The sequence below is a fragment of the Amphiura filiformis genome, chromosome 3 (genome assembly GCF_039555335.1).
Source record: "Amphiura filiformis chromosome 3, Afil_fr2py, whole genome shotgun sequence".
Classification (NCBI taxonomy): Eukaryota; Metazoa; Echinodermata; class Ophiuroidea; order Amphilepidida; family Amphiuridae; genus Amphiura; species Amphiura filiformis.
The window spans coordinates 82,191,842-82,203,332 of NC_092630.1; the positions used below are offsets into that span (position 1 = coordinate 82,191,842).

Consider the following 11,491-nt stretch of genomic DNA (forward strand, 5'->3'; position numbering starts at 1 on the left):
ATTTTGAAGCATTATTTCTCTACCAAGCAAGCCTACAAATGTTTGTAATTACCGGTTAACTAAAATTCACCTCTCGTTTTAACTCCTTCTCACACTGCCAAATGACTATTGACTTTGATGCTGAACATTGTGAGGCACCATCTGAGTCTCTTGCAATGAAGTCTCTTGGTCTCAGAGTAGGACTAGTAGGTTTCGAGTCGTCACGGCCGTAGGTCATACTACTACGCCACCTTTCTACCCTTTCATTTGAGCTTAATGGACTGTCGCTGTCACTTGGATAAGTTGGATATGCTTTAGCCATTTTTCCTTGGTTTTATTCATGTATTTTATAGCAGCAGAATTCACTTGAAATAGTCTTATTCCCAGGTCTTATTCATCTGCTGTAGGCCATCTACTCCTATCATAGAATCGTTATAGCGTCCTCTATATTTACAGAAAAATCGAGCGTGACCCATGTACACGTGAGACTGTAGTTCATGAAAAACTTTTTCCATCAAAGCAATTATAGGCTTATCCACTTTATCGGGGTATTTGAGGACCAAAGCGCCTTATTTCGACGCAAATAAGATGATATTTAGTATCTAGAAGATGTCCTTAGTTCATTATAGGTAACCAGCCCACTTTGGCAAGATCCTTCATTGTGAATTTCTCATTTTCTTCGTAAGTTTTAACTTGAATGTAGAGCCATTTTGAAGTATTATTTCTCTACCAGGCAAGCCTATGAATTACCGGTAAATTAAAATTCACCTCTCGTTTTAACTCCTTCTTACACTGCCAAATTACTCAACTGGACGATGCAATGTATCTTTCATCTTTCATTTAATGTAGAAACAGCAACACAAAGTCTCAGGATTCAGTGTAAAACCAATATTTGTAAGTTAAAACTTAGTAAGAGATCCAGGTAAATACAGCTTGCTCAAATTTCCGAGTAACCAATGAATCGATCTTGGTATCAATCTATCAAATATGCAAATGAGCCTGAATTAGGGGTGCACAACCAGAAATTGGCACCAACAACACATATGGAACCCAATACGCCTACGTTTCCTGTTTTCTTTACAAATTATGACATAATTTAATTTAATATCTTAAGTGTTCATTTGTGATTTGAGTTATATGTGTCAGGGCCTGGTCTCCATAAAACATTTCCAAAACATTTCTTGTATGTTGTCGCTCCATCTCTGTGATTCTGGCTGTGTTCTTCCATCTCTCCCTTTGAAACTGTTTCTTGACATATGCAACATGTATATGAAGGTCATCTTGCAGTTCAGCCGATATTAGATACGGTATTGCATCACTCCAAATGACAATCCATTCCTGTCTTCTCCAGAGAGTGTGTGTTCCTGTACGCGATGAAGGACCTCCCTAACCATTTCTTCTCGATTGGGGCTAGCCATATATGGCTCCCCAACCAAGGGACTCGGTGGTTGAGGTGCATGGTTTGATAGGGTTATGTGATAGGGGTCAAATCCTGGATATGGTGGGTCAAGTCATGCTTACAATCTGGACATTATGTTGTCAGTTGCTGAGCCTACAAAACTGCACTTCGGACACACTGTATTATTCTGGTTGTTTTTCTTGAGCATCACTGACATGTCCACATAATCATTGTTATATATTTTGTTCACTTTGAACACGTTGCAGAATTTCCCCAATGTAGTTCTCCCTATATCCACGGAAGCAATTCATAGATTCGTACTCTTTTTTTTCTTCAAGATCTACAAGTTTTGCCCTTTCATCTTGCCCTCTGGCATCCTCTTCTGTGGGCTGGTTGTATGCACCTGAGAAGGTGCAGCTTCTGGCAAGTGGAATGCTAAAGCATGCATGTAAGGGGTTACATCCTTCATTTGATATACCTTTGCATAGTCAGTCACCCACTGTTTTACTTCATGTTGAAATTCAGTAATCTCAGACAATTTCAACCCCCACCTACTAGCAATCCACACAAACTTTTTCCATAGAGCAATAATGTCCAGCAATTTCTTATGGTTGGGTATTAAACTAGCTAGATCTATATGTGCCTGAATTCTATGATGCTCAGGACCAGTGAATGCTCTATAATTCAATTTACCATCTTTAACACCAAAGTACCAATCAGATTTTCCGATACTGTGGATAAACTCCTGGAATTTCATTATATTTGAGAACTATTCTAGTGATGTTTGTTTGCCAGTAAGCCGAGTGATATTGTCTTGAGTCTGGAGGTAGGAAATTAGTTGACCAATAAGTTGATCACCGATTCGCATAAACATGTGTAATGTATCGGGAATGACATTGGTAATGGGAATAGATCTAAAGAGTCATGGTGAATAGCAATTGAATCTTGTTGGAGATGTTTTTTTTCTCTTTGGAACATTTTTCAATTTGCATGACGGTTCTTGCCCCTTTTGATTGATCAGACATAGACCATTCTTTGGTCATGTCATGACGTTCATTTTTATGGCAGGTACACCAAAGACAACAGTAGTTGCTCCCAAACCCATCTATTCCCATAATTTGGTTTAAAAATTTCAAATCTCCCCCCACCCCAAGAACTTTAACACCTTGACATTTACACCATGATCATTACAGAGTCCAGATTGATAAATTCTTCAAAGAGTTCTTTTAAATTTTCTTTCAAAACATTTCCCTCTTCCAGACATTTGATAATTCCCAATAGATAGTTCCCTTTATGTGACATGCATGTATCTTCCCCTATGATGGTGTATGTAATGTTAACAAAAATCTTTCTTGCTCCCACTCTGGTACCATCACCACTGAACTTTATATGAACTATCCCATCTTTAATCAGATTCTGTCGTTTGGGTGTGATAAAGTCCTTGTTAAGGACTCTTCAAGAGACTGCCACATACCATTGTGCCTACCAGTTGTTTCTTTGACATTGCATGTCTCATTCAGTTCTTTTCTCCGGTCGTTTACTTTGTAAGATTGTGGAAGGCAAGAGTGGCGTGCAGCAATTTCGTGGTACCCCCTTACTGCTATATTTTGTGAATCCATTATGAATACCATTTCATCAATATCCTCTTGTGTACAAACATACCCTTTTTTAATCCATCTCCCTCAACTGTCACTTCTATTTGCTTACCATCTTCATCTTCAATTGTCACCGTGATCGCCTTTACACTGTCACCTAGCAATAAACTCAAGGTTTCTATAACATTTTCTGCTTTTTTTTTCTTACGCCTATTTTTTTGCAACTTGCTCACATTCTTTTTGCCTTTTGAGCGACCCCTTCCACCCTTCCCCCACTTTTTCCAATGTTTCATTCTCTCATTCACCCTTGCTAATTCACTATTTTCAACCTTTTGTGCATCAAGTTGTTGTTGAACTTGTGCAAGTTTATTCTCTGTTTGTTGTAGTTTTTTTGTGGGACTGCCCATCATGTGAGGAAGCCTGATCACATAGGTCGAAGCCTGCCATAGTTTTAACAATTGAGTTTTAGCCCACGATCCTTTGCAGTCTTGTGCAACCATCTGAGGCGACCACTGAGAGTTTTTAGCACAGGGGGTAAATTAACCTTGTTGGAGGTCATATGGTGTTTCGAAAATATTTGATCTAAAATGTTCCTAAGTCCTTTGTCAGTAAAAGTATTTTTCTGGTAGCGACCTCCAAATGCCAACTTGTACATGAGCAAATTATTTACACTTAAAATTTCTTAATGTGGCCATTCATTTTCAGGTTGAGCAAGTTGTGCAGCAGGCTGAATGAAGGATATAAGTAAAATATACCAAAATACACGGAAACCATGTGCATGCGCCATGTTTGTTTGTTTCTATAGGAACTGTTAAAGAAACCTTGAACCAGTATATAAATTCCGAAATTTTATTTATTTATTTTATTATATTCAATTCACAGAAGCATATGTGCCTAGACTGATGCTCTCATTTGTCAACTTTCTGGGTTGACAACTGAGTATTAAAAAAGTGTTTTACTTTTTGCATTGACACTGTGCAGTTTGTACAAACTGACTTTTTGACTGCGTTTAAACTGAACACATATCTTTAGAACTTCAGACTCAGAGCATGATCTTGTCACAACAGCGTGGTCCTCTGGTACAAGGGCGTCGATACTGCTTTTTGCCTTAAAGCATTATTTACAATATTGTTTCATGCAGGCCAGCCGAAGCCGACCTACACTCATCAGAATAATATGCTATTCACTAGAAACTGATTATGATGCCCCAATTTCTAGTGCGGAGCGCTCACGCCACGAACTGGCGGTAACCGGGAGCACGAAGCGTGTGACCGAGCGTGAAGCGCGTGGAGCTAGTGCTAGATATTTAGACAGTTTAATTGGCATAAATTTACAGTCAAAAATGGTTACATAACATTATATAAGCAATTCAAGTTCATGATGGCAGTCAATACTTGACATATTGCTCAGTTGAAGTTGATCAAGAGATGCTTCTTCCTGTGTCTACAAGTGTTTATTAGTTCATTCCTTTTGTTCAGTGAGGAGAGATGAGGCTTAAATGTGATGAAGTATTTTTCCTCTAGACAAAGTCTGCATAGTTTGTTGGTAGTTGAATAGGCCTTAGCCCGACTAATTAATTTCCATTCAGTTGAATAAGGTATTTTCTTATCCTGTAATTTCCAAATGTACTCACTCAATGTTGTTGAATGCCTATTGGCGCTATTATTGAAGTCACTCCTGTGACTATTAAAACGTGTTTTGAATGAGTTATGTTATGTTTCCTTATGGGAATTGTCAAGGCGAGTTACAGTCGTTTAGTAAACTATACTGGTAGCTAAACAGTTGCCAAGTCAAGTTTCACTTTACAGTTCATCTGGATCCTTGAGTTCTGTTTTGCGCAAAATTGATCTGTTGTGTGAAGTTATAATTTGTTTTACATTGGTCATGCAACCTAAGTTTGACAGTATTCCTGTTTAAGAGTTTTTGCAATTTATGGCCAGGGGGAAAACATCTGTCCAGCAAGTTGAAGAATTTTCTTCCAAGGTTTGTTGATACGCTTTCGCTATATGGCGGGTTGAACCAAGTTGTATTTCTTGAGCGTTGTTGTTTATTGTTGTCTTTATTTGGTTTCCGGTGATCATTGAATGTGAGTGTCTCACTATATCCGCTATTCTGCAAAGCTGTTTGATATGACAGAATGGCAGACTTGAAGGCCTGTTCATTTGCAGAAATTTTAGTGAGCGTTTGTTTATACTGTCCGGAATATTCTTTATTATCCATGGTGGGTGGTTGCTGTCTCTATGTACATAAAGAGGGTTATATTTGGTCTTCATATAGGGTCTATATGATCCATCATGCAAGTCAAGAGTAATATAAGTAATCAACCGTCTTCTTGTTGGCTTCAATTGTTATATTGAGGTTGTTTTTGGAGAATACTTTGCAGATCTCTTTTTTGATGTTTTCTACTTGCCGTGGTGTTTTCTTGCAAATGGCGAGGCCATCATCGCGATACAATCCGACATTGATGTCGATATGTTGCAATTGTGACAGCAAATACAAACCAACGAGCTCACAAGTTTCAGCACCATCAAATCTGCCCATGGTGACATCAAACTTTGAGTTACTCTTCTTGAACCATGGGGTTTGGTTTTTGTACAGTAACGATTTCTTGGTCTGGAATATAACCTGCGTTTCATCATCTGTGATATGATCATACGCGGATGCAAATTCTAAGGCATTGGACAGTAGATCTTCAGTAATTGAAGGGTAAAATTTGCATACATCGAAGTCGATTCATAATCTCCGCGTATCACGCCATATGTGCGACCCAATCAAATTGGTCGTTAGATGATTTACGCACACCGCGGTGTACCGGCACGGAGGTTATTGATATCCATACGCGGTACAATGACTTCCGCATGTGCGCATTTGTTGTCCGTAAGTAAGTCCGTTTTAGCCTGTTCGACTTTTTGAAGGGCGAAATATAAGTTTTGATAAAAATTGTTTATTTCAACAAATTTCAGAGAATAAAATCTTGAGATTTGGTTGAGTGATGAGTTAAAAATGACGGTTATGAATTCGGTTAATAACTGAAGCCATCCGGATATTACGGGACAGGGATATAGGAAGAGGTCCGATTTTAGATGCAGGAGGAAAACCGGAGCACCCGGAGAAAAACCTGCAAGTCAAATTTGAAATTGTCACTTTCCAAACTATTTAACTTAAACTGTCCATGATCTCTTTAAATTCAAATTTGTTCCCTTTGTCCTTTACAAACTTCAAAACGAACACAAATCCTCGGTGGATCAATGACGCTTTTCCCACTTGGTTATAAACTATCAACTGTGCACGCTCTAGCAGCCAAAATTCTACTGTCTCATGTACGATTTAGGCAAAATGATCACCATGTGCATTTACAATACGGAAGAACAGTTGTTCCCTAGTAGTTCTTTCCACTGAGCGAAAGTGTCCAAAGTGAAGTGAGTTTTCCTGATGGGGTGAGCAATACCTTCTGGGCAAAGAATGTGAATATGTCCATGACCACAGGGATTCGAATTCTGCCAGAGAGTTAACCTTGCGTTGAGAATGAAGAGTTTCTTTCAGTGTGACAGCAAGTTGGGCACAAAACAGGTCCTTTGCTTCTGGAGTGGCCTCAATCTAAACAGAAGGAATGTCTACAATTTCTTCAGCATTTTGCCATTCATCATACTTGGTTGCCCATCCAATCCAATGTACATTTACCAAAGAATTTTCATGTTCATCATTTTTAACATCGATTACTTCCAAGGGATAGAGTTTTGAAGTTGACCAATTTGCAGATTTTGTTTACTCTTTGGGTCCTTGCAGTAGGTCTCTGTAATTAACCCGGTTAGTAGGTCTCTGTAATTAACCCGCTAGTTCTTTTGGGTCCTTGCAGTAGGTCTCTGTAATTAACCCGGCTAGTTCTTTTGGGTCCTTGCAGTAGGTCTCTGTAATTAACCCGGCTAGTTCTTTTGGGTCTTTCCATTTGAAGATTCTGTGAAAGCAAAGCAGATGGGAAAAAAGGAATTACATTCTAGTATCATCACCACTGTCTTAATGTTAAACATGTAATCATAGGAGTCAACCTCTGATTTAATTTAAATTGGGAGGGGATGATTTTCTAGTTAAATGGCAGTTTGACACTAGGAGCAAAAAATATGGTTGACATGAGGGGCGCTTGATGCACCCTAATGTAAGCCTCTCACCCAAGGTGAAAGACGAGCAAGTCAGGGACGTCTTCTGCAGATACTAGAAGCGCATGCAGATCCCCCCTTTGGGCTTCCATCATGTAATATAACATACGTATTACTAAAATTATTTTCTTACCATTTATCATTAACATGTTATTTACTGTTATTGATATTAATTAAGCTATGTATTTTAACTTGATTTGTAATTCCATGTTTTTACTGGTGCCTTTAATGGCCAATATGTATATTTGTTTACATTTAGTTTACGTTGTTTGTGTGACTTGTCCCTATAAGCACCAAGAAACAAAGCCCTTCTATTTCATCAGGATTAGCCTATAAGAATAGGTAAACTAGTATTTTTAAATGCTCCTGACCACTTCCCATTGCCTGAATCGGTAGGTCCGATATGCCCATTTGCCAAGCAGTTGTTGCTGCACCAATTTGAAGTGAATGAGACTGAAACAGATGCTGATCTTGAAAGTGGCAAAATTCAACTGATCTTTTTAGTACTTCCAAACACTACACACAAATTCTTAATAACATTGCCCTAACAACCACTAACTGTGATTCGCCAAACTGAATATTTTTAGACACTCTGAAACTAAATGAGATGACTGTCGCCCCAAGGCTTTGAATTAAGACATCCGAGCGCCTCAATACTGAAGGTTGTATATTGGCGTTGGATTTTGACGCCAATTCTCAAAAACCCACAATACATGCACGAAAAGATTGCTCTGAACAAGATCGTTTCTTTTTGCGCTAACTGTCTTGACTCCCAGACTTGAGCATACACTGATAGCTCCCGTGACCTGGCTTGGTGCAGTATGAGCATCGATGGGCAAATCTACAGGGCTTACAGATACATTTACCCTTGTTGAAGTCGAAACAATAAAAAGAGCGCCTGGTCATTGAGGACTAACCGAATGATGCCTGATCCGAGAATTGCCCATGAAAGGAACCTTGATGGCTGTAAACAGTCATCGCCATTTTTTCTAAAAACAAATCAGCACCATAAGTTGCCCATGACCGTGTTGAATCCAGCGCTTGACTTAACCGAAACTCTTTGTCATAGTCCCACCAGCCTTGACCCCCAAACCTAGACGCAAATTTTCTAATCAAATCTGCATACTTAATTAACTCTGTCACCCTAAATGGGTGACGCTCCAGAAATATATATATATTAGACTTTATTTCAACACGGAAAGCCCAATTCAACAAAAGTTGTTCTTCCTTGGGGCCGTGCATAAACAAACATACATTTACAAAATAACAAATAATTACAAAAGCTTATTATCTAGACTTAAACATATTACAAACTCAAAAGTATTAATTGTCAAGTCAAAATGATACTTATGGTTACATACATACCATGCTTACAGGCATGGCTTTATGATTTTTTAAGATTATTTTTGAAAGTAAACAATGTTGGAGAGTTTTGGATATTATTTTCTAGTTCATTCCAGCTTACAGCACCTCTATATGACAGACTGCGCTTTTTGTACTCTGTTCTTGGCAGGGGAATAGTCACATTGCTTTGGCTTTGACGAAAATTATAGGTATTGTTTACGTGACTGAAAATATGACTCAAATAAGGAGGTGCAAGATGATTTAAGATTTTGTAGGTTAAAATTAAACAATTTGAGTTTTGTCTGTCAATTAATGGTTTCCAATTAAGTTCAGCACGGACATCTATGCTAGGTGTGTCCCATTGTGCACCACAGATAGTTCTTGCAGCCCTGTTTTGAATAACTTGAAGTTTCTTTGAAACAGTAACACCACAATTTCCCCATACAACATTACAATAATCTAAGTGCGGCAGAACAATAGCATTATACACAGTACATAAAATATCCTTAGGGAGACTATTTACCCTGCATTGTTTGAGCATGAACATACCTTTTAGACTTTTTTTATGTACATTATTGATTTGCTCATTCCAAGTTAATGTGTCATCAATAATTACACCCAGATGTTTACATTTATTAACTTTCTTTATAGTTACACCATTTATGTTGATAGATAATTCATTAACACTGTTCTTAATTGTATTGAGTCTTTGTCTAGATCCTATTAGCATAAATTCAGTTTTATCAGTATTCAGACTAAGTTTATTACTTTGTAACCAATTATTTATCATTTTTAAATCATTATTAATACATTCCGTGATATCTTTTGACGAGTTAGAGGCATAGTACAACACAGTATCATCTGCATACATATTAACTTTACAATGAGAAACATAATTTGGTAAATCATTTATATAAATGAGAAAAGCGAGTGGTCCATCAATTGAGCCCTGGGGCATTCCACAATCAGTTTCTTTAAAGTCTGAGAGAGTCCCATTTACAGATGTACATTGGGTGCGACCAGAAAGATAACTAGTAAACCACTTAATACAATATTCACCTACTTTATACATTTTAAGCTTACTCAAGAAGATATTATGGTCTACGGTGTCAAATGCTTTCTTCAGATCCAGCAGACATAATCCAATTAAATTACCTTTATCAATTTCATTATACCAGTCCTCCGTGATGTTTATAAGAGAAGAAGAAGTGGAGTGAGATGGCCGGAAACCAGATTGGTTTATATTAATTAAACAATTTACATTTAAGTACTTGTACAGTTGATCAAACACGGCCCTTTCAATAATTTTAGAGATAACAACTAGAATTGAGATAGGTCTATAATTGCTAGGATCATTGGGATCACCAGCTTTAAATACAGGAATCACCTTTGCACGTTTCCAGCATGTAGGAAAAGTACATGATGCAAAAGAATTATTTATTAAATAAGTTACAATTGGTGTGATTACTGGTGATGCTAGTTTCAGTAGTCGAGATGGAATGTTATCTAAACCAGTAGCTTTATCATTTGCTAACTTATTGAGTTGATTGAATACATAGTCATTTGATACATTTACAAATTCAAAATGTGACTGATCAGTTTGCTGCTTTTCATTGACTTCATAATTACAAAAGTTATTTTTAGCAATCTTACTTGCAAGTTTAGGGCCTATATTGGCAAAAAAAATTGTTCAATTCATTTGCTTTATCCTTAGGTTCAGTTAGTGCCAGGCCATTTTCAGAGTTAATAACAGAGATTTTTGTATTTTTACCTTTAGATGGAACAATATGCCGTAGATGTTCCCAGCTTTTTTTTATATTATTCTTGTGAGCATCAAAACCTTGTTTAAGAAACTCTTTCTTTTTATCTTTTATAAGTTTGTTAGTATCGTTTCTAATTTTACGGAAATTTTCCCAGCATTTGTTATCATTACTTGATTTAATAGCAATTTGTTTAAGTTTGTCACATTTAAGCATCATATTTAGCACATCATAGGTGATCCATGGAGCACACTTTTTACGAGTTTTATGCTTTTTAAAAGGTGCATGCCTGTCAATTACTTCAAGAAATAATTTTTCAAATAGTTCAGCTGAAGTGTTAACATTACCAGTATTAAATACACTATCCCAGTTTGTTTGACACAAATCATTTAAGAAGTCAGTTTCATTGAATTTCTTGTAAGAACGAGATGTTCTGAAGTTATGATTATCTGCATGCATTTTATCATCATTATTTTCATTTGTTGGTTCATTACATATCCTGTGTTTTTTACCCCATATTGCATATGATATTGAATGGTCACTTAAACCAACATGAATTACTCCAGAATCACATATCTTAGAAGGATTTGTACAATATATAACATCAATGAGTGTTTCACTATTCTTGGTTATCCTGGTTGGTTCCTTAATTAGCTGTACAAGGTTCATATTACTACAAATTTCTTTGAGTCTATTTGTATAACAATGCGGAGTGCTTGTTAATAGATCACAATTAAGATCACCCATAAGTATATAATCTTTACCTTCTGACTCAACCAGGGTTGCCAAAACTTTTCAGCCCAAGTCGCGGGTATTAGCCGTGAAATGTCGCCCAAATAGCCAAAAAATCGCCCAAAATTTTAAAGTCGATTTAGGGGGTTCTACACCCCGCTTTTATTTTTAAATTTTGGAAAATGTTGAAATAAATTCTAAAAAACAACAAAACTGAAAAAATTGAAAAAAAATAATAAATAAAAAAAAAAAAAGCTGAAGATAAATTTAAAGTCGATTTGAGGGGGTTCTACACCCCCCTTTATTTTGGAAGTTTTGGGAAAAGCTGAAATAAATTATAAAAAACTAACAAAAAATGAAAAAAGTTTTTAAAAAAAGAACAATTAAAAGACGGCTGGGGGGGGGGGGGTTCTACACCCCTTTCTTTCTATTTTTTTTTTAATGCTGAAATAAATTATAAAAACTAACAAAAACTGATTTTTTTTTGTTATAGGCGTGAGGCCTACTGTAAGGAAAATTTATTTGTGA

General features: G+C 36.9%; 2 protein-coding genes across 2 annotated transcripts; both read right to left on the minus strand.

Moving 5' to 3' along the window:
- Nucleotides 1–1,718: 1,718 nt before the first annotated feature.
- On the minus strand, nucleotides 1,719–2,553 carry LOC140147543 (uncharacterized). The gene is given in 3 exon segments (XM_072169324.1): nucleotides 1,719–2,109; nucleotides 2,149–2,346; nucleotides 2,348–2,553. Coding segments are annotated over 3 exon segments (735 nt in total). The 5' UTR covers nucleotides 2,494–2,553.
- Nucleotides 2,554–2,787: 234 nt separating this feature from the next.
- Nucleotides 2,788–3,473, minus strand: LOC140147544 (uncharacterized). The gene is given in 2 exon segments (XM_072169325.1): nucleotides 2,788–3,030; nucleotides 3,033–3,473. Coding segments are annotated over 2 exon segments (684 nt in total).
- Nucleotides 3,474–11,491: the final 8,018 nt, after the last annotated feature.